The sequence below is a fragment of the Taeniopygia guttata genome, chromosome 1 (genome assembly GCF_048771995.1).
Source record: "Taeniopygia guttata chromosome 1, bTaeGut7.mat, whole genome shotgun sequence".
NCBI lineage: Eukaryota > Metazoa > Chordata > Aves > Passeriformes > Estrildidae > Taeniopygia > Taeniopygia guttata.
In genome coordinates this window covers 58,311,023-58,335,464 of record NC_133024.1, presented here as the reverse complement: position 1 = coordinate 58,335,464, position 24,442 = coordinate 58,311,023, and the positions used below count along the sequence as shown (strand labels likewise).

General features: G+C 36.4%; 1 protein-coding gene across 8 annotated transcripts in view; it reads right to left on the bottom strand.

Moving 5' to 3' along the window:
- Positions 1-1,463: 1,463 nt before the first annotated feature.
- The window catches only part of AKAP11 (A-kinase anchoring protein 11), a 43,366-nt gene continuing 20,387 nt past the window's right edge, over positions 1,464-24,442 (bottom strand). For 3 of the 8 annotated variants that reach the window (XM_030272070.4, XM_030272081.4, XM_072928735.1), the window contains exons 7-12: positions 19,470-24,123; positions 17,088-17,243; positions 13,732-13,815; positions 12,975-13,021; positions 10,376-10,536; positions 1,464-5,826 (exon numbers count right to left, since the gene is read on the bottom strand). In XM_030272070.4, coding sequence (XP_030127930.4) covers positions 5,680-5,826; positions 10,376-10,536; positions 12,975-13,021; positions 13,732-13,815; positions 17,088-17,243; positions 19,470-24,123 — 5,249 coding nt within the window. In that variant the 3' untranslated portion in view covers positions 1,464-5,679. The remainder of the gene's footprint in view (positions 5,827-10,375; positions 10,537-12,974; positions 13,022-13,731; positions 13,816-17,087; positions 17,244-19,469; positions 24,124-24,442) is intronic. The other 5 variants (XM_072928745.1, XM_072928748.1, XM_072928750.1 and 2 more) reach the window with 5 other exon arrangements.

Genomic DNA, 24,442 nt, shown 5'->3' with positions numbered 1-24,442 from the left:
CTCATGCTTGTCACTGTTGGTTCCCTTGCCCCAAACAGTCACACGCTTCATGGTTTGCCTCAACAGCAGGGGAAAGAGACAGCATTTGATTAATATGGTGCTCAATAACCAGTAAGGTCAGTGATCTGGTTACATTTCTGCAGCCTTGGCATGACTCACTTTCCGTAGCCACCTTCCAATCAGAGGCTCGGAGCAATAGCCAGCATGGAATTCAGTCACACCAGAAGCTCAGGCTAGGGACTGAGAGGAAGGTCTGACCAACAGCAGCAAGAGCTGGAGTAGCACACATGTTGGGCAAAGACTATGGACTAGCTGGAGACTTAACTCCCAATTTAATACACCAAGGTTAAACAAAGTGCATGGATACTGTTCTGTGGTTGAATGAAGCCAGCCAGCTCCAGACTGCTGAATGAAAGAAAAATAAAGTCCAAGGCAGGAAGAAAAAAGCTCAGATTTATCTTCCACATGAGTATCTTCTTTCCCTTTATGAAAATCTTTTCCTTGATTCCAACTCACTATTGCCTTTTTTTTTGAACATACAATATTTGAAGAGTAAGTTATTTGCTTGCTTCAGTTAACATGTATTTTCCATGTGATTGACCATGAGGCATTACCCAAACAAAAAATCTGTGAAACAGATATGGTAATGGTAATGAAACACAAAAATGCTCCTTTTGGAAACAATCTCAAAATACTAAAGAAACATCCTTTCAACAACCATTGCAAAAATAATCAGTTACTCACACTTACTGGTTTTAATGTAGCTTCAGCAAAAAAAATTCCTAATTCCTGAAATAAAACCCAGCTGAGAACAGTAGACTCACAACTTATACATCAAAAGACATTAGGACAGCTATCTGCAACAGCAGTACTTCTAAATCTTAGAAATAGTACTGTGCACATCACATCTGCTCAGCATTGCTATTTTAGGGTACTTGACAATATGCTGTTTGGGGCGTTTCACAAATTCCAAAACACCTGAGGATAGTAAAGAAGGCTGTGAAATGTCCTGTTTCATACATTTTCACTAGTAGAATATACTTGGATTTGTCCAAAAGACTAAAGCTGAGTTCTAAGCTAGTTTCCCAAATATTGGACAAAGCAACCTCAGTCCACACAGAAATATCAAGGCAACCTTACTAACCCAGCTTCCAGGCAAGATACAGCTGACTGGTTCTTACATCCCCCTTGTGAGGTGAGTAGAGTCCATGTGACAATTTACTGCATGTCAGCGGAACTGTGGGCTCACCTTTCAATCCAAAGTCAGTAAAGCAGGGTCCTCACCCCTTTCAGGACTCCAATTTAACTCTGTAAGAAGTATGCCATCTACTGATGCACTATTTACTACACCCTCCCTCAAGTGCCTTCCTCACACAGCCAGTGACCAAGACCACTCTTAGCTGTGTTCACTGAAAAGAAAAACAATATTCCATGCATTTACAAGAAACGACAGCACTCCTGAAGCCAGTGAAATGTGTTTTATTTTAAGCCACTGCTAAAACAGGGACGAATTTAGTGCAACCTGGAGTTCATAATCTGAAAACTGAATATAGTTAAATTACTAAAATGGCAAAACTTGTCACCATTATACAGTACAAGACCTTCATATTCATTGAGTACAATTACATAAACATTTAGTTATTCAAACTGCTTTTGGTATACAACTGCATCACTAACTGGGCTGTGAAATACTGTAACACTGCACAAATAAGCAGCAGTTCCAGCAAATTATAATAAATTTCATTATTAAATACTGTTCAGACATTAGAACAAAGGCCCTCTAAAACTACAACACCAGCTATACAACAGGAATGTACAGATGGTACAAAATAAAGTGACTACAGTGGCTGGGCTCTGTACCTGCCTCTTCAGAGCTCAAGTACAGTAAATGCTTGACAGTAGTGGCTCTTGCTGAAAAGCCAAATTTCTTACAATCAAAATCATTCCCGAATCTTGTATTTTTCTTTGCAAATTGACTGTCTAGAACTACGGGGGTTTGCGCAGGTGTTGACTACTCACTGTGTTCCCATCTCCAACAATTTGTCTTTCTTCATAGAAAAGGTCCCAGACAAAGTTACATTAGAAAATATAACACCCAAAATCTGATACCATTTTTGGGAGACCTAATTAGTCTCGGAATGTGGGTTTCTGGGTTTTGGTTGGCTTTTTTCTAAAAAGTTTACACAATCTTCTAAAACTCAAGAACAAAGATACTACAGAAATTGCATTCATGTACATTGTCTGAGCTGCCTTTTCACATCCTTGTTTTGAGACAGCAAATCCTTTAATTTCAGAATATGGGTTTGAGTTTTGTTCTGGTTTTATTTAAGGCTTTATGCATACTTTATATTATTTATGCACCCTGTTCTGAATGTTTAAACTAGTTTTAAGTATGGCCACTTCTAACTTGCTTTACAGAGGGACTGTTTCTCAAAATGCGTTTTCTATAGAATCTTACAAAACATCACAACACTTCCAATTTTTAGAACACCAAATGTATTTATAAAGTGTTTGGGTGAGTTCTGAAACAATAACATCCTAGTCTGTATTTTCCTCAACATAAAAATTAAATTACCAGGGTTTCCCATACAGAAAAAATGCAAAATGAAACAAACTCTCCTTTATTATGTTTGTTTATACAGCATAGCTGTATGCTTTAAAGGGACCAGAATGTGGCCCTTCATGTTTTTACAGTTTTCACTTGTGTTTCTGTATTTGTGGTCAGGAGTTTTAAACAAACTCAGTAAAAGTGTAATTTAATTCCTTGCATTAGCAAGGAACAGCTTTCTCACTAATATGGCAGACAGTACCAGTTAGATACCGTCAGAGTATGGTTTTCAAATATTATTAAAATTATTAAATTTTAATAATTTTGCCAGGTTAGATTAATGCTTTTTAACTTCATACAGAAGGAGGAAAGTCAAGTCATTCCGAAAAAATTTAAAACAATTTCTGTAGAAAACTGGTTTGGATTTTTTTGGCTTGTTTTCAGTAAAAATGAAGTATTTTATAACATTTTTCTCATGAAAATTTGGCAACTATGCTACTTTCCTCAGAGGATAATAAAACCATTTCTTCCTTAATGTAACACCAATCAATAGTTATACAACATATTTGATCCAGTCTGAAAACAGGACTCCATATATTAAAAAAAAAAATTCAGTTCAACTGTTGCCCACTTAACTTTATGAATAGTTGTAAGCTTTGTGAATGGCTCAATCTTCTGCCATTCTCCAAAAAATTAATTGAAATGCAAAAGCACTTCACCAAGTTAACAAAACCTATCATACTTGGATTGGAATAAATGAGTTTAAAAAATGGCTATTCCTGCAGTGTTTTTTGTTGGTTTTGTAGGTTTTTTTAAAGATATGATTTTGTACATTTGCAATACCTTCAATATGTTTCTCACTGTACAGAAACACTTTACTATACTGTACCCTAATGTCCTGAAATTCTACTTGGTGAGAAAAATCTATTAATGAGGCACTGCTTTTAGCATTTTATTTCCTTGACATTTCAATTTTATAAGTAAATTTGTACAAGTATATTATTGCTGTGTTAAGGGGAAGGTGTTATAGCTAGGGAAATTATTTCAAATTCTTGTCTAAAACAATATTGAAAATCAACCTTAAAAAGGAAAAAAAAAAGGGAAAAGGAATACAGGGGTTTTGGGAGAGGAAGAAAAAAAAAATCCAGACAATCTTTGTACAATTCTTAAAAAATATTTGCTACTAGAACTATCTTCCAAATATAGGAATTAAATAACTTCCCCTGACATGCTTTGGGCTCTGGAGAAAAAACATTCCTGATGCCTGGATTACATTACCTATAACAATATAAAAGATCTTGAAGTGGATTTTGGTCTTTTTGTCACATACATTAATTTTTCAATCAATGAAATTATATATGAAGTAAGGAAATAAACTGAGCGTAATGTAATTTTAATTATTGGTAGAAGTTTGCACCTGGAGTTCACAGTGGTGAGATCTCCTACACATACAGATAAACAAACCTGTGTGTGTTCACCTGTGTGAACACAGGTATGTGCATATACAAAAACATGAAAAATCTTTGGCTCTGTGAGAAAGGTGAACTTTGTGAGATCCAAGGCAGAAATCCAGATGAAAAAAAGAGGACTAAAACCAACCATGTGTCTGCAAAGAGGCCAGTGGAATGCTTTCCTGAAACACAAAGACACTGCAAGAGCAGTGCTCTTCAGTTTACCAGTGTGACACTTCACAGCAGGTGGGGTAGGGGTAATCAGAATTGTAGATATGCCATTAAAAATCAGGAATAGATTTGGAGAGACATATCTCTCCTTGTTCAGGATCACAAAACTGTGCACCATATCAACAGTATATTTTTCTGTGAAAAAGCTATTAAGATTTTTTTGTTCATCCAAAATCAGTAACACTCTATGATTATTTGTCAAGTTTTAGGTGGCAACCTGGTAATCACTAGCACGTGCCTTTTTCTCTCAAAGGATATATAAAAAACATATCCCAAAAACATTTTCAAACCACAGGATAAGTGAAGGCTCAGATTTTCCTTCCGACAGAAAGGCAAATCAGCAGCACTGGTGAGAAACCTGACAAGACTGCTAAAAATATTCTATTAAAAGTGCCTTTGAAAAACACTCAGTGAAGGTAGTTAACAAAAATGAAAACTGTATTTGCAAGAAATTTCCCCTTTACATTTTTATTAGCTTTCTTTGCTAAACATTTCTGTGCTGACTAACAAAACTCTTTATTCATGAAAAGAAAATTCATACGTGGCTGCTTTGAAATAAAGAATTAAAACTATTCAAGAAGATGGCCAAAATCCTCAGAAATTTCTATCTTCTACTTTTAACACATCTGCATGAGAGACTAATGTACAAATTCTTTGACACAGAACTAGTGTCATAGAAGTATCTGCATACAAAAAGCCTCAGTAAAAAATTTAGCAATTTAAATCTGATTGGCAAGCTTCAGGAAACCTTGCTGAAGAATTACATACGAAATTATGCTCAACTTCTCCCTCTGACCTTCTGCCAGAAGTTACCAGTTCTATAGGAGTCAACAAATTCATGCATTTGCACCTCAGCCATTTCAGAGCAGACATAAAGTTAAAACTGATAACGGCAGCTATGAAACCAGGCTGTATTAAGGGGCTCCTTGGGCAGGTCACAATTTCCTTCCTGGCAATGCTGCTCTGGGGCATGTAACACCTGACCAAGATAAATAATTTTTCCACTGTCTGCAGCAAAGTATTGCAGAGCAGATTCTTGCTGAAATCAGTGCTCTTAGTCCTGCTGTGAATATAGCATACATAGGAGTGGGAGAAAGAGCTATCCTGGCACAAGGGGAATCCTGAATATCATGTCTGAGACTGTCTCCTGTGGACTATGATCAAGGGATGTTGATAAACAAGGGTTGTTGATAAATATCTCAGTGGTATGGACACAGCAGTAAATACAATTTATGCATGGGTGGACAACACTGACTATGGACTGAATAAACATACCATGTGCACAGTATCACAAAGCACAGCACAGCTATTTTGACTTTCACCTCAAAGTCTTTTAATGCTGACTATTACTTAAACATTCACTAATTGAATTTTACTTTACACATCTGTGTTCCTTCTATCTCCTTTCAGAAGAGGAATGAAGTGAAGAGTGTTGCATCTTTGGATTTTTCAGACATTTTCCAGAAGCCAACTGACCAAAGATTTACTCAGAGGTTGCTCTCCATCAGATGCCGTCTCTATCATTTCACAATATTTCAGCACTGCTTGCAAGAGATCTCCAACTTTCCAATCTCTTTCTCTCAGTCTTCTGGAAAGCTAAAGGAGAATCAGGGGAACACAAAGTAAAATATTATGTCTGGGACATCCTGATTAAGTTACAGAAGTTATTCTTGAAACATTAGGTCATAAGAGATCAGTTTTAATGAGTTAATCATTATTCCCACATCTATAAAAACAAAAACTTCCGCAATAATCAAGCATTTTTCTTTAAGGCAGTCTTCACAAATCTTTCTTCTAGAGGGAGCACCATTTTCAAATTATGTGGTGCCACAGGTATGAGGGCTGTGGTTCATCAAGACTGCAGAAAACAGGAAATTCTGAACACAAGATTAAGACATTTGCCACCCCTCCCATGCCAATAATGCATTTATAAAAACACAAAACTCTGTCTTAATAAAAGGATGTGGATTTTCCTTTCACAACATATAGTGTGGTTGGGGTGGCACAGACACTACCCTCAATGAAAACAGTTTCTTCAGAGTTGGGAAATTATAACATCTTGGGGAAGATGAAAAGGTGATGATTAAGTTAAACTACTACTCAGGAGCAGAGATCAGTGTAGCTGAAAACATTTCTTTTCCCCCCAGGATCCAAAGAAAAAAATCTTCCATTGCTGATGTGTCCAGCTCAACTATATGTGTAAGAAAACCTACCCTAAGGAAAGAACGAATTTGACAGCTTGCCCAGGAATAAAAAACCTAACCATTTTAGTTTAAATAAATAAACAAATACCCACACAAACAAAGTATTCTCTGTAGCTTTCTGGACACCTGTCAATGCTGAATTTTGTAAACACAGTTTAGACACCCTACTTATTCTTTGGAGCTGTAAATTTTTACCCCCTTTTATAGTCCCTACCAAGACATTCCATATATTAAGTTTTAAAAAAGTAATACACAGTGTTCAGGGAAATATTTTTCACAGCTACAAAATTAAAAACTTATATAGTTTCAACTATGAGACCTGTCAGATTGCAATATAAAGTTCTAAAAAAAATAAAAAGTAAGACAATCTTTCCCTGCTTCTTTACCTAGCTGATGTTCTGACTGCAACAAGGCAAGTGATAGAACTGACAGAAAGAACAGGGGCATAAAAACATGTATCAAACAATTAACTTCTTGAGAAAACCATTAACTTGAACAAGCAAAAAATTCTCTCTAATCTTGAGCATAATTTATTCTGAACTCTGGAAACCTTTCTCAGTGGAAATTAAGGACATCTTTTCTATATAAGAAGAGACTGAAATCTATAGTTATTTCTGTGAATTTTAAAGCAGAGCACAGGAAGTAGGAGTTTTATAGTCTACAACATGCAATTTTGTAAATGATGTTTGTTGGTTTATAAAAGAATGGACATTTTTCTTTCCTCTGCCGGAGGAAAGTGTGGCTAATGTCCAAATAACTACTTCAGCAAATACAATACAAAAATTCAGTTCAAGTAAGTTTTCCACCATGGTAGAACTACAGAACTGGCACCTAAATTTTAATTTTAGATTTAACCTCACTCTTTCTTTAGATGACCAATCTGTTTCTTACTGCCAGAGAAGTGAAATATTAGAGTTTACTCAAAATAGAAATCTTAAAACAGGTAGGTACGGTCTCATTAAAAATGGAATACATATTATTTTCTAATCCAGGCACTTGCATATCCGCATTGTCAGGCATCTCAAAGAAATCAAGAACTATCTATTCTAATTCACTGGTTTCTTGTTATCCTCCTAACAAATGTATATTGTTCCATACATAGGTATTTAATATCTATCTGCCTTGCTGAGCATAACAAGTACCCTTAAGTAAGAGTTCATACCCAGCTGCAGCAAGTAACACCCTGCCTGATGCACGCCAGGAGCACTTCTGCCTTTTCTGCAGCCACATCACATCAGCGGCTCATTACCCTGCTGCGATCAGCTAACACAAGCCTTTCCTGCCTTCCAGAGCGCACCAAGTGCTTGTACAGCAGCTGGCTGTTTCCAATGAGCTCCAAGCCCCGGCGGGCTCCCCAGGAAGCCGCGGAAACTCCCGAGGGTCCCCAGGAGACGCCCCAGGCCCGGCTGCCGAGGGGCAGGATCGCGGCCATGGATTCCCGCTGGGCTGCAGCGCCCCCTGGAGGGGCTGGCTCAGCTTTACAGGAGCCGGGAAGGACTATTTCCAATTTAATTCGGTCCTCGCCGGAGAACATTCCAACCGGGAAGTGGGATGGAATAAAAACCAGGTAATCATTCTCTGCCTCCGGGGAGGGAAACAAAATTTCAATTTATTTTAACATAACCGCATCTGGACAACTGAAAATAATCTATATAACTAACTGAAACAATTAACTACTGTAGCATTTTCAGGACTGTATGACTACTGCCTGCCCCGAAGGTCTTACATTCAAGTGTCAACTCAGTATCAATTTATGACTGAAGTGTCAAGCAGAAAAATACTATCATTTTTTAGGAGGGCACATTGCTATTTTTCAGAGTGCTCTTCTTGGTATGTCCTCTTGTTAAGGTAGCTGATGTCACACTCAGATGCACAGCCAGTTAATATCTTTCCTGTGTGTCCTGGAGCATTGTCTCAAATCTCAGCACCACAGCTCTTTAGTCCCTTAACTCAGAGCTGGCCAAAGAATGAGAGATTCATGGAAAAATTTAAAAAATAGGTGCCTGCCATCTCTTTTGTGTCTTTCATATTATATTGTTAGATACATGTGTCTCAGATACACAGAAAATAAATTATTATTAACACTTGTGGGTTCTACCACTATTCTACTTGAGTATTTGCAATAAGCATGAAACAGATGAACAGATCTTCAAGAGAAGGCAAAAAACTTCATGAGGTGAGAATGACTGTTATCCTTAACCCTGCCTTGTTGAAAAAAAACTTCAACAACCCTCAGAGAATGCTCAGCCAAGCATGTGAGAACAGAAAATGTATTTTCTTTGTGTTAAGGCACTTATAAACAGTAACAAAGAAGAAACATTAATATAAGGAATAAACCCAACAATTTCAAATAGTACAGAAATGGAGAAAAGTATTCTCAAACTGCCTTCCAGTTTACAGAAGCACAAAGTCCACTCTGTCAGAACTAATGTACAGCCAAATATATTCCTGAAATAATTCTAAAGCAAACATACCAAGGTCCAGAAAAGGAGCACAGGGCATATATTGCTATATGCCAAAATAACATTTCCAAACTTTCTGGGTTATTTCAAAAGAATGCAAAACTTCCTACTCTCAAAATTGAATACACTTTCCATACAATTACATAGGCAGAAAAACATTCCAAAATTATCATTCTCTTTGTGTGTGAGGAAGGCAGGAGCCTCTCTCAGGAGAATGCAGACCAGGTATGATCTGGACTGGTGTCCAGGCACCTTTCACATTCTTACCACAAGTCTCCAATAAGTAAGCACCGTCAGTGCACACATCCATCCAGCTGTGGGAGTCTGTTTTGTCATACCGACCTTTACCTCCCAGTAACTCCACTTTTCTCCTGAAATTATGATGTAAGCTTTGGAAAGCCCCAAGCTGAAGAGTCAATACTAAATTTGAGAACTGAGAGCAAGCTTTTTCTTCCTTAATATACTGGTAAGTACAGTAAGTAATTTTGCCAAGATCTTAATTGTTAAATGGTATTAATGGCATCACATTAACAGTTTTTCACATTATCAGGTTACAAAATACAAATATTTTATAATTACCATTCCTATGAACCTCATTACAGACAATGCCTATATATCTATTAAGTTAGCCTTTCCATAACAAGGTAATGTTAACTGTTGATTAAAAAATATAGGTTTAATGTAAGAAAATCCAGATATCATGTGTAGTTTGGTGTGCAGCCATGATAGAATCAGTTTTATGATTTATTGAAATAATACGTTTCTCTCATGTGTTTCTGATGGAAATACTCAGGACAGTATTCATACCAAAATACTGAGCCTTTCCAAAGACACTCAAATTGCTAATACCCGGTTCTTTGAAAGTTTGATTAATAAAACAAAAGTAAAGGCACCCAAGAATAAAACAATCTTAGTGAGAGTTCTTTATAATAGTTTTGGGTTTAGTAGCTTACAGAATAAAGACATAATATTTACTTCAAAACTAAACTTCTTTCTCACAAGAAAATGCATCTTTGCTACTAAAAAAAAAACAAAAAACAAAACCAACAAAATATAAGCAAACAAAAACCCCCACAAACCAAAACAAAAAAACCCAACCCTAAGCAGAACACATTAAGTTAGAAAAAAACTGCATGACCAAGTTCTCAGAAAGATACAATTTATAAACAATTAAATATTAAGTAAAAATTGCTTGAAAAAGTATAATTTTCATCCAACAGAAATGACATAATCACATCCTTTTTGGAGTAAACCACTTGTAAGTGAAGTAGTGAAACAATAAGCTTTTGTGAATACTGGTTTATGTATGATATAGACAGAGGCAAAACATGCTGTTCCACTTTGACCTCCCAGGATTTAAATAATGATTTTCCTCAGCAGTGAACAGCAAATGAAGTAATAGCAGCTGGTATATCACAGCAAATGGAAGTCAAGGAAATCCTTCCCCTTTCCCACCACCCATCACACCAGAGTACTTACGAAGACGAATTCCCTTGCAGCAGTGTCGCGGAAGTGAAGATCAGACACCTCTGTTTCAGAAGCTGCCAGCCACTGGAGTGCTGCTCGGAGCTGTGGGTCCACTAGATTTGGTTCCAGATCAATATTCATTATTGATAAAGTCTTTCGCACTTGCTCCAAACCTAATATTAAATATAAAATAAGCAAACCTATAGATTCAAATTGTTTAAAAAAAAACAACTCTGTAATTCACTGTTTATAGACTGTATTATCTAAAAAAACCCTTGATTTAGTATACACAGATAATATGTAAGGAAAAAACTAATTGGTCTCAAGCATTTCAGAATTTTCCCATTAGGAAAAATAAGCATTACTGCTTATCTCATTTCCAACTGTGTGCAAACATAGCTACATATTAAAAGATACCTAAACTATAATGTATACTCCAAATGCCAAGATATTTAGCATAGACTTTCATAAAGTGTACAGCAATGGCTCTCACATGGTCCATCAGCTCCTTCCATTTCCAGCTGCTATTTTTGCCATGCCTTCATCTAATTCATTTTAAGAAGTGTGTATTTCTGAGTTCTTTTCTGCACTGATCAGACTGCCTCTTGAACTTTTCCAAAATATACTACTGGTTTTACTGAGGCATATCCAGTTTCTCAACATTTCTTTTACAGCATAAGTTCCAAAACTTTTACAGCATTGCAAGAGTAGTTGTGTTAATAACACTTAGAAACTACAGTATTGTCCACTTCTGTTCCCAAACTGAGTTTCTGTATCCAGCAACCACAGAGATCCTTTGTCACACTCTCAGGAACAACTAGGCATGTTGTAGTGCTCTTCAAGCTGGAGTCACTGCTTCCAGACTACTGAACTTGACTCTAGAAACGTGGACTATATTAGCAACAAAAACATATATTCATGTTGAGTTTACCTCAGTCTCAATACTCTTCCAGCTAAGGTTATGAAAATTGAGGTATATAAGGTATTCATTCCCAAGAGGCAAAGTCAAGCAAGTTGAAACAGGTTCCCCAGAAGTAAAAACAAGAGAAAATTAACTAGCAAAACTATAGAACAGAACAGTGCTTTCAGTGGATAACAGATTATTTGTCTAGGGGCCCCAAAATTTAACTTCTTTATAGGAGGAAGAACAATTTAAAAAAAAAAAATGACAATGGGTAGAAAACATTGTGGTAACACTGCTAGGAAATTTTAGTACATTTTTTTGACTTATAAAATAGATGCACATTTGATAATAAGGATTTGATTCAAATTCTTTGGTGACTAAAGCATATTTAGCTTAGAAAAAGCTAGACATTTCCAGGTATGACATGAACAGAACTTCCAAATGTACAAGACGAGGTACAAAGTGTTCTATCCAGCACACTGTTTAAACTGTCCTACAATTGCACAACAGAAAGAGCCTTTTCAAAACAATACTGAGAAGTGAGGAGCTTACACTGGAAAAATTTCACTAGAAAATCCTCAATACAATATAGAGCAGTCTACTGCACTACAGACAGTAGGTAACACCTAAACCACATAAAGAAAAAAATCCAATCATTATCCTAATTGAGCAATTCGAATATTTGAGATGCCAGAACTTTTTAAAGTTGAGACCAAAAGAAAACAAAAACATACTGATAAATCAGATGAAACTTACAGAGCAGAAAATATTTTAATTACAATTATTCTGAGAAAATAAATACTCATTAATATAGCTTTCTTTTCTTATATCCTTGGAGTCACATCTCATTTAATACAATTAAGAGATGTTTGTTACTTATATATATTTTCCAGGAGCTTAAAAAGAGAGAAAAAACTCCAAATCAACCAAAACCCCATACATCTTTCTGCTTACACTAAGACTACTTGAAGATGTGCAACAAGGCAGAATATCTTCTGTAAGGAAGGGGCAGAGGTTTCTGGAAATGCTTATTTTATCTTCAGAACATACCCAATACAAAGAAGAGCTCTGTTACAACTTGTTTAACATCAGCTCATCTTAAAACCATCTTCACACACTGTGTGTTCAGGCTGTTTTCAGTTAACAAACCTAGGCACATCAATCACACTGGAATCAGAGCAGAGAGATCTTCTAACAAACCACAAAGTTGTAACAAGATTCTGGATAGACCTTATGTTATACTTCACTAAGAAGAAAGAGAAAATAGCAAATGCATAAAATCCAAGATTTTTATTGTTTTTCATGACTCTCTCCAAAGACAAATGTGCCCAGTTTGAGTAACTTCTTCAGCATTTTGAACATAGCCATGTGGATGCATTGCCATGGTTCCTTAACAAATATTTTTTTAAAAAGTTGAGCTCTGCATATAAATTCACACTTTCAACAAGCTGACCAAAGTTCCCTACCTTATGTTATTAAATTCATGTAAGCATCAGTAAGTAACTAGCACTTCCCAAAGGCTGCAAATTTCAGTGTAGATTATGTAGGGCACTAATCAAACATTCTGATGCTTGACTGACATTCATTATGATGAATAGGGATAATAGAGTTGTCACCTTGTTTTGCAGACTACAAAGGCAAAGAATTAACAAAAAATTAATGTACAGTGCACAGGACAACACTAGTATACGCAGGAACTGACACTACCTTCTACAGCATCCTTGGAATCTTCATCTTTATCTTCTGTTCCATCACTGTATTTTAATTAAGAAAACAAAAATATGAATACAATCCAATATATGCAGTAAACGTAGTAAATTCTTCTACTACAATGAAGGTTAAATAACAAGAAAATCATAAAAGAATTAAGGAGTGATCATGAAAAGCAGCTTTGCTTCTCACACCATTTCATGTTGTAAACAGACTTAGCATCAATGTCACAAGATTTTCTCTTAGGAAAAGAAGAGAGAAGAGAGAAATAAGAAAGGTGTTAAAGGTGCTACTTATTGATTTTAATAGTTTTGCTTCATACATGAAAATGTTCAGCCACATTATATCATAGATATGAATAACTATAGGTAAGCCTAAGTGGTATATAAAAACCAATTACTATGCAATTCTGAAAGTTTACACAAGCTAAAGGGAAAAAAAAACCCGAAATCCTGTAGGAAGCAAGCTCTAGTCTGCATGAAAAAAAGTAAATCTAAAGACTTATAAAACTGCAGGCAAGAACATGCAAAAAAGGGACCCTTTTGCAAGCAAAATACATTAATCAGTTTTAGCACAGAAAAATTTAATCATTCAGGGTGGATTAATTAATGAAAAAATCATATTGTGATTAAGTGACAAGAGTGTAAATAATGTATCAGCATAAAAATGTACTGTATTTTTATTTTCAAAAATGATGATTTCATGCATTAATTATGAGGAATCCATCTGGTTTATATTTCTCAACTCAACCAACCTGTCTGATGTTGGAAAGGATAAATTCTCCTCATACATATCCCCTTCTAAACCAAGACTGCTCCAGCTACTGCTGTTACCATTACTGCCAGGAGAAGAAGAAAAGACAGCTGAACTAGAAAAGAACAATAGCTCAATCTAGAAACTTCATTTTCCTTACAACTCTTTTGTCAAGACATTTAATGCAAGAGCACTGAAACTTTCAAGGTTCAACATGAACAAACATGACTCTCACTGCTATCCAGAGCAGCAATGTGCACAATAATGCAAAACTAGCAGGTTTCTGTACATTGGTGAAAGTATTAATTTGTACTCATTAATTTTTCAGATCAGCACTTGTCGGAGTTCTGTCCTCAGGTCTAAGCACATTGCTTGTTATTTCTAAAAGCTAACAATTTCAAAAGGATTACTCATAAGAAAATAGATTACATCTGTATTATTTGCTTAAGGAGCAGCTAACAGTTAATATTATACATTGTGAAGACAACTTCACATACAAAATCCTTCCATTTCACTCCAAAAACCCAGTAACAATCTCCAATAGCCTAATGAGAAGCAAATCCTAGAATAATGAAATTTTTTTAAATTTTTAATATTGTTCTGCAAGTTGATCTTTAAAAAAAGGAGGTTTATAAATCTATGAAAACAATACTGAAGAGATTACTTCACGCACAGTTCACAAAAATACTGCATCTATTCTATGACTACATTCAACCCAATGCAAAGAACTGAAAAAACGGAGCATGTTCTTACACTCGTTAATTTCAGTCATTATAAATAGGACACTTTGTTAAACCTGTCAATATAGTACAGCACTGAGCAACTCATATGATTAAATCTCATTCCCCAACTTCATACCTCCCCCAGAGCATGTCTGGAAGCCTTCCAAGAACAGGACTTCCAAATATCCAGCATTCTTCAAGAAAGCAGAATGCCTACTGGAGATGGCATGAGAAGCTGTGGAGTAACTGCAGAGAACAACTGCAAGAAGATGCTTTCTCCACCTAAGTTTTATGTGACTGTTGAAGCTCATTTCCACTCATGGCAAACAGCAGCATGGTGGAAGAAAACATATCAAGAGACAGACACTGATCTCTTTCAAGTGTTTGCCAGTAACATTATCACCTATCATTGTCCCTTGCTCTCCAGCATGCCTGCTTGGATCCCAATTTCAAAACAGTGAACATTAGGTTAGCAAGTCTACAATATAAACACATTCAAATAACATGAAAAAAGTTTATGAAGTTGCAAGTGCCTTATTCAGTACATTATTGCTTATTTAAAATACACGTCTAAAGAAAATTCAAAGAGTTCTCTTGTTAAGATGAAAAAAGAAAATTAAAGAGCAGAAGCTTCTGAAGAAACCAACTTGCAGTGAATGCAATCCTGGTGTAAAAACATTTCTCAAGCTGTTATGTGAGACTACCACACTTTATACGAAATATTAAATTTGGCTTAAAATCGTTAAATTACAGGTATAAAAAAATTTAAAATAGCCTGTTGGTATCAATACTTTGCACTCACAGTGCCTCTTTCACTGGAAGGTACAAATGCAAAACAAAAATAGAAGTAAAAGCTGTGCTGGTCCGCAGACTAAAGAATAAAGAATTAGTAATCTAACACAGTAACCTCTGCACACTACTGCTCTGATTAGGTAAGAGACAATGCACTTTACAGAGGTCTGAAATTATCATATATATTGAATCATATGATTACAACGAGGTGTGAGAAAGGGATGAGACCTTTTCCTAATTAACAGCCAAATTAACAGTCTTTAAAATAAACTCCTGTAACCACAAAACAAGCAACAAACAGACAAAGGCATTATAATGACTCTGTAATGGTTCATGCAGCTCTTCAACAAGAGCCATCAGAAGAATATTGAGAAAAGCAAGAGGCTTCTGCTCTGAGTTATAACCCATCCTGGATGCTGGATGAAAAACCTATGCCTACACCCATGCTTATACCTACAAATCAGCTAGAGAGAAAGCTCAAGAACTTTTTAATTCTACATTCACCACATTTAGGCATGAGAAGCAGCAGACACAAGCACTTCCCTGCATAACTAACTAGCAAGTTCTCTAAATACTCTTCATCTTAATGGAGCTGCCCACAGGATGCAGTGAATTAATTCCTTGTTTTGCTTTGCTTGTGCCACGTAACTGTTGTCACTTGAACTCTTCAATTCTCACCCCCATCCCACCTTGGCAGAAGTGACTCACTGGCTGGGTGGGGCTTAGTTGTCAGCTAGGGTTAAACTACAACAGGGTATTATTACTGAACCTGGTCTTGTTACAGATCTCCCCCTGACTATCTTTGTTTGCACAGGGCAACAAGCCCAGATCCTTCCTTCCACCTGATAAACCTCAGCAACACAGATGAACACACATGCTGTTACCAAGCCACAATTAGTTCTGTAACACCAGCTGATCAATTTGCACATGCCTGTTTCCTCCATCAACAACTTACTATCCAAATTGTGCCTCCCCTTCTATGACTAACATGTTAACTCAGGTCATTCCTCCTCTAATGAGCCACAGATTTTCTTCCAAGTTATAAAAATTACCTTCTTTTCATTTACATCTGTTTTGGGAAATGGTAAACAAATAACAAATACAACATAGGCACTACTGGTCCAGAATTTTTTTTATACTTTTCCCCTTTATCAACTAATCTGTGTTTTATTGTGTAACTGACAATATAGCAAATATTCTCCCTTATGCTCAGATTTTCATCATCATTTTTACTAGTTCAAGAGATGATGTTTTACTAATATAAGTTAATGGATTCTTTTACAAAATTATTAAGGTATATGAGTGATGAATTGTAGTATTGTTTGATTAAATTATTTAGTTAAGCAAAACATGAAAAATACTGCAGACATTTAACTGAGTAATTTCACACTGGTACCAAATAACCTATTTAGATATTACTTAAACAAGCATGTCTCTCATACTTTAATCTCAGCAATGCTGGAAGTACTACCTAAAGTTTTAATAGAGCACAACTTATAAACTGTATTCTCAGGCTCTATTTTACATAAGGTGGTAATTTTTTAAATGTTTACATCTTTTGCTAATACTTAAATTTTATATGTACAGTTTTACTTGATGTGATTCCCTGGCATCGATGACAATGCACTCTTCATATATTTTACAGAATATGAACATTCATGGCCAACAATATTTTGTAAGAAAACAAAATCATGATATTAGAGCCATTTTTAATAAAAAAGCCATTGTGTGTTGAACACGAAAATAATCTCTTCTCCCCCAAACCCTAGGAGAAATATCACTTGATGACAAGTTATTTCATGTCAAGGTAACTGTTTAACTAGACTAACATCTTTATAATTACCTGTCACTTAGGTGAAGAAAACTGCTGCTCTCATCAGGATGTTCATCTTCAAAACTTAGATTGGACCAACTCCCAGTGCTATCATCACCAATACTAAGACTCATCTGCTGGCTAACAACAGATTCAACAGAGTGAAATCCTTCTCTTCCAACAGAGCTAAACAAAAATTTAAGACAAAAACATCACTGCATTTCATGCTGATCTGTTTTTAGTTCATTCACAGCAATTTAATCCCATTCCAAAGACATTAAATTCCACTGGAAAAGGTGGGAAATCCTTTAATTTTTGCCCTATTCTTAACACAAGAAATAATGCAACCAAATTAATCTGAAACATCAACAGGCTTACATCAGGGATTGCTATTTGGAATTCTTTCATTAGAAATCAAAGAGAGTGGTATAAAGAATTCTCTCATTTGGAATATTATTTGCTATGAAGCACAGAAGTCACTGTAGCCTTGCAGACTGTGTATCAAGGCACAATTGTCAAGCAGAAGATTTACCATTTCTGAACTTGCTCACCCTAGGACAGTTTGGCTATTTCCCCTCGCCTGCCTTCAGTACAAGCACTTAAGTGGTCTGCAATTGAGGGCAAGGTGCTTAAGTATAAACTGGTGACTAAAATATTAGGATTCCATTTTGTAGAAAGTTTTCTGCAAAAAGAGATTTGTTTTTCTCCTTCAAGAAAGTATAGCAATGCATGACTTCTACAGAATTTTTCCCCTCAGGAAGTTTAATTTTTTTTTATCCAAAAACCAATCAAGCAACCATACCCCATAGAAGTTAATCATTAGAAGACACTTCAAAAAATTCATTTAAAGATGTTTGAATTCCTTATTAAAACAAACAAACAAACCAACAAAAAAAACCCCTTACAAAACACGAATATGCAGTAATGAACTAACTTTCATGTGCACACTGTGATTATCTATCTATATGTATATATGAAGCAGTAGGAAGTTCAAGGAAAATTATCAGCCTACTCCCACATAGCAAGCAGCCACAGTAACATTCACAATTTTAAAAGGCAACCTTAACCACATCATTCCTAACACTTTTCTCCAGTGAGCATAAATTTGCACATATATGTTCCTGAACTGGAACCCATCAGGGTAATAAAAAAGGTAATTTTTCCCATTTTTATTTACTGTTATACCAGCACCAGTTGTCTACATGACACAAGGCTGTTTCTCATATGCATTACATACCACACACTAGATGACAAGAGAAGAAACATTTATAAATTCACAGCAAAATTCTAATAATGCTTCCTTGCCCCAAATTTAATAATAAACAGTATCTCTTTGAACCCTGCATTTTGTTGTTGGCATATTCTAATTAGAATTTTTAAATAAAGTGTCATCTTTGATACCATAGGTATAGAAAAACATCACCACATGACTTTCTTATCTCATCACAAATCAAGACTCAACCCTGCTATGCAAAGACCAACAATATACTCAAGAGCACTTTTATGCTGTTAGTATGTATGTATTTCATACCAAACCTTGAAAAATTTAGTTCAGTCCTACTATGGCCTTTAGCCACTGAACATCCAAAAATCAATTTATTGTTCATCATGATACCCCTCAAGAAACCAGTGTGAGGAATACCCCTCCAAAAAAAAAAAAAAAAGTAGTAGCAATATAATTATAACTTCAAAATGAATGAAAAAAAATGCACAATCTGTTTTGCGAAACAGTTGCTTGCCACAAATTTATTGTGGCAAATAGTTCCTATTTATAGACCTAATAAATGAAACAATATGTTACTCTTTGCTAAATACACAAGAATTTCAAAGTCAATTCCTTCATTATTGTATTATTATTTTATAAGCTAAAGTGTGGTTTAGTAATTTGCTTTTTCTTACAGTAACAGGTTATTTTTTTCTTCTTTTTTTTTTTTTTCCTAGTAGTAAAGACACTATCACAACACAGCCATAATAAAAAAAAAAAAAAAATGAAGTTTTCATACTATACAGCAATGGCTCATTTGACCAGCATCAGATGTTGAAGAGGAAGTATGAACAGGGAACAAACCTGGATTCTGTCATGGCTCATATATCAACAAAACCTATAAGGGCTACCATATGCAACTGTAGATATTATTTTGAAGTTGAAACAAAAAGTTCCACTTATTAGTCACCTACTGGAACATATGTGTATTAATATACATAGTATCCTTGATTTCAAGCTCACATAGGTGAAAAAAAAACTTTTTTTCCCTAGTTCTGAGTCATTCAAATATAAGAAGAAGAAAAAAGAAAACATTCACAGTGTGTCTTTCTAAGAAAATACATATTAAAATTCCTTCTGAGCACATGTTGTGTTAACAATCCTTTTTCTGGTACAAAATGCAAAAAATAAGAGAAAATTAATATTACCTTATGGTAACTGCCTGACCAATATTAGTCATAGCTGATGTCATTATTTCAGTAGTAAGGCCTTCAGCAAAACTGACTCCATCTTGTCCAATACCACTGTCAGCTGTCAGACTTGTGTAACTCAGCTCTCCTTCTGCTTTCTCTACGGCTGCAGTAGCCCCCTTGTCAGAAAACACTGTCCTCTGTTCTACATCAACGTGAATTTTGGGAATATCAAGCTGAAACACTCTTGAATTTTGACAGGCACTACCCAATCCAGAATGAAGAAAATGCCTCACTGGAATGCAGGATCCTTGTGCAGGTAGATGATGGGACATACTTTCTGTACAGTGCCGATGTTCCTTCATACTGCAGCATCGACACACAGTTCCAGAAAAAGGAGACAGTTTCTCAGTGTACGAGAGCTTATCCCCATTTTTTCTGTTTCCAGCCACACGGAGAACAGCTGACTCTAAACTCATTTCTAGAGTATCATCTGCTACTTTCCTAGCATATTGTTCTATAGCTTGAATTATACCTTCACTGTAGCCATTTTCATTTATATTACCTGTACTATGATAGAGTTTATGATCTGGGGAGAAAGGAAGAAATGTTCTAGAAAACTGTGTTTTAATGAGATCCTCTGTGACTTCATCAAATTCAGTCTTTTTATACAGACAGGAATCTGTAAGAGACTTTGGCAAACATGCTCCAGACATTTTCAGTTTCTTCCTGACATCACAAGTGATACTGTGAGCAAGGGATTCGGAAAAATGCAACAACTCTGTACATTCCATTCTCTGTGCGCAGACACCCCTCTCGAACATTTGGCCTTCACAGCGATGAATGCTGCTTTTCACCTGCTGTACTGCATCTTTATTCCCTGCTTTGATCAGCTCCAGCTTACCATTTACCTGTGAATTTTGCCCAGGAAATGTCTTTCTGCTGTATCTGAATTTGGTTTTTCTAGCAGCTTGTTGCAAGCCCGATTTGATAGACCTGTAAGCAAGTCTGCTGGCATACTGATCCACTAACAGCTCAGCGTTACCTCCTTCTCTTTTCAGTACCCGGATAACATGATCTGCGTACTCATCAGTCACACTTTCACAGCTCGGGTACTTGGAAGTCAAACCTGTCGTGCCTGAACCTTGTGGTAAAGGAAGCCCAGGTGAATCTCTTTCCCCCAGCCACTGGTCCTGTACTGGGCCACACCATTCTTTTGAATTACCATCTTTATCACCTTTACTCATGTAAAAGCAATCCACCTGGCAGTTAACCCGCTTCAACCTCAACAGCCTGCAATGCCTTGATTTCACTACCTTCTTGGCCTCATTGATGACTTTTCCTGCCATATCCCCTGCATAATTCCACAAGGAACTGCAAGTCTCTTCTGGGATATTTACAAATGCAGCATATCTACATCTTTTCTTTTGCATTTCTAACTGAGCCTGCCTGCCATCTACTCTTTCATTTGTTTTACCACCTAAATGGGAAGCAGCCATTTCAGTTGCTACTGAAATTATGTGACTAGCTAGGCAATCAGCATACTGAATTGCTTTTGCTGAATGCACCTCTTTCTCAACAGGCATTTCAGAATGATCTTCATCTTCACTACTTTCCACTTCTTCAGAAAGCGACCACATGAGTTTCAGCATAAATTCCTCATTTTCCAAAGAGTCGTGTTCAGTTTCAGACAAATCGGTAGTGGATGGATTGTAGGGGGTAGAAGGTGGTGTTGCAGGCGCAAACTCCTTTGCCAATTCTCCCTTGAGTTTCTTGGACAGTTTTTTTAGGTTCCTTTCAGAACTACGTTGACATGGTACTAGTGGAGTCGGTGGGGGTGTATCGGGCATTAAACAGGTATTTCCATGTTTCAAGCTTGATTTTTCTTCCATCTGCAAAGCACCTTCACTGCCAAACATCTCTGAAGGAAAGCTATTTGCATGCAGAAGACAATCAGTCTGCCTGTAATTCAAAGCTCCTGCTGATAGTTTCTGGGTATCGGTTTTTTTGGAAGGCTTGTTTAAGCATGTTATTGAACAGCTTCCTGTGTCAGTACAGTCCTCTAGAACATGCCTAGCCAAAGTTACGGTGGAACAAGGAGGTGGTGATTTTGAAGAAAAATTGTTTCCTTTTTGCTCCTGACAACACTCTTTAGATTCTGAAATACACCGAACAGAATGAGTTGGAGTAAGAAATTTACATGGATTATTCAAAGGCAATTGTGGTTCCACAATTATAGAAACATTACTTTGTTTCTCAGCTTCTTGCTTCTTTATCACACATTGTTCTTTTCGATTGGTATCTCTGTAAGTCTGTGAGCTCACATTGCATGTTAAACTCTCACTGGTGTTGCATAACACAGTTTTACTTTCTTCCACAGATTGTTTTATGACATGCTTGGCTAAATGATCTGCAAACATGCTCTTGGGGGAGCCTTCACCAGTATCTTGCACATAAGGCTTTTTATCTATTACTTTTCTTGTTAAAAAATCTGAATACTCTTCTACTGCTTTTGTTACTCTAGATGAGGTTATGGTTTCATAAGCTTCATTTACTATCATATCTACCATAGTTCCAGAGAAAGTATTAATGTCTTTTGACCCACTTGTTAATTCTGAATTACTGTTCATTCCAGATCTATTATTTGTTAATTTGGTATCATTCTGGTTACAGAAGACAGATGGAGTACTTTCCATACTATGACTGTGATCCGAAGTTAGATAAATATTTCTGAAAGAAGCGAATTCCTCCTCTCTTGTTCTGCTTGTGAAAAGTGGATGAGCGGAGTCTTTGAATATTTTTGTACTGTCATCAGCATTTGGAACAGTGGATACTTTCACTTTGTAAGCATCAGAGGAAACCTGTTGCTGACAAAGGGCTCTTCCAGCTAAGGGCACAGGTATTGAACTCACAACACCAGAGGTACAAAATAGAGCTTGCTGTACTGTATATTCTTTCTTGGAGTCTTGGATTGGCTTTTGTGCTACCCTATCATTGAAATTAGGAGAAACTGTGGAAGTCTGTGTTGACTCTAACATACTTTCTGCACTTACATATTTGATATTGTCCATGGAAACACTAATGGCTGCTTGTGTTGTGAAGATCACATCAACCTGAGATAGTTCAATAAAAGCCTCCTGAATAACAGATTCAGACAAATCTCGGGCATAGGATCTTACCACTTTGTTTTCATAATCAAATGATGAGGACTGTGTAGTAGGTGTTGATGGATATGAAAACTGGCATACTTCCATAATTCCTTCAAACACAAGTTCTTCAGCAAGGTCTGCTGCAAACCGTGCAACAGTGTTGTTAAATATTTGTTTCTTTACCTGATGCAATTCTTTCAAAGCACCAGTTATAGCTTCGCTCACCAAAAAGTTTGCTATGCCATTAATGGCACGCTCCTTCAGCGAGATTGCTCTACGTCTTCCAATCTCATAGAAGGCCATTTGAAAGACTGAAGAAGTCAACCTAGAAGCCAAATGGCAAAGTGCATTTGTGCATGAAGAAACACCTTTTTGGAGGTCCTTAAATGCACTGCCAAAACTTTTTTCAACCAATTCAGTTGCAAACTTTTGAATGCTATCTCTTATCATTAATGACTTATGTTTAGATTTTGTTTGCTTCTCTGGTTCCTTACTAGTTTTCATTTTGAGATCTGCAGCTTGCCTCTTCTTCCCTTTTAAAGTCACACTTTTGTGTTTTGAATCATTCTCTGCACACATTTGTTCTGATGAGGACTCAGAAAAAAAAACAGAACCCAGTATTTCACATGAAACACTGTCAGCATATGCTGAATAACTGTTATAAGCTGCATCACGGTGACTTTGACTTGTCCCATCACCACCAAGATTAATTCGACACAAGCATTTGGAAGAACCACAACTCCCCAGGGGGCTGAAGGCCGATGTTCGGATGGGGCTGAAGAAGCCTCCATTCTCTTCCGCTGATGTTTTAACCGGCCGAGGGGAATCCGGGACCTCAAAGATGCTGCTGTACGGTGATTCTGGCTTACGAGGAGTTGGCTTCTTTACATTGGCTGGAAGAGTGGGACAATCAAACTTGAATTTCTGAGGATTCATTGTAATGTTTGCAGAAGACAATTTTTCATGTGTAGTCCTCCTTTTCTGGGTAAGATTCCCTAGGATGGGATCCCTAATAATTTTACAAGAGTTTTCCAAGGCTTGTTCCAGCTCATCAAACTGATCAAAACTATCAAAAAATTCACTCACTTCTGAGTCTGAATCCTCTATACCATCTTTTACTACTGGAATTTTTGGCAGCTGAAGTTTTGCCTTCAAGCTTTTTTGATACCCTTCTTCATCTAAGAAAATGATGGGGCTTGGGCTGGAGCAATCTGACTCAGAGGATTCAGCTGGAGAGGAAGAAAACAATGTTTTACGTAAAAAATTAACACCTTGATCAGAAGGATTATATGGCTTATAGAAACTCCTTTGTATCCAAGGATCAGAAATTGAGGTTGTAACTGAATTCTTTACTGAGGGCAGCTCCTTAAGTCCCAAAATATTAATCAAGGTAGAAGATCTGGCAGATGATTTTCGTTGTGCAGAACTTACAACTATCTTTGAGTCAACAGCTTCTAAACATTGAGCAGGGACAGTCTGTGAAGCAGCATCTCTATGGTTTTCAGAAGTAAAGCTGTATGTACCTGAACAAAAAAGAAAAACGGTAAAAAGAGATTGCTTCAAAACCAAAAATTTCCACAGCACTACAGCAAACTGGACAGATTTTAATGGCAACTTCTGGGTTTACTATTGTTACAAAATGCTAGCTCATCTTTCCTGATTAAAGCAATCTTTTATTATCTTTAAATCCTATTAAACATATCTAATCACTGACAAATTAATGTATTTTTTAGCACACAAAGTAGAACAAGATTTTCTTTGATATCCATCTGACACTGAGATTAGAATCATTTTTTTTAGAATCACTTTTGTTCATGAGTTGGTAAACTGTTGTGAAAAGAG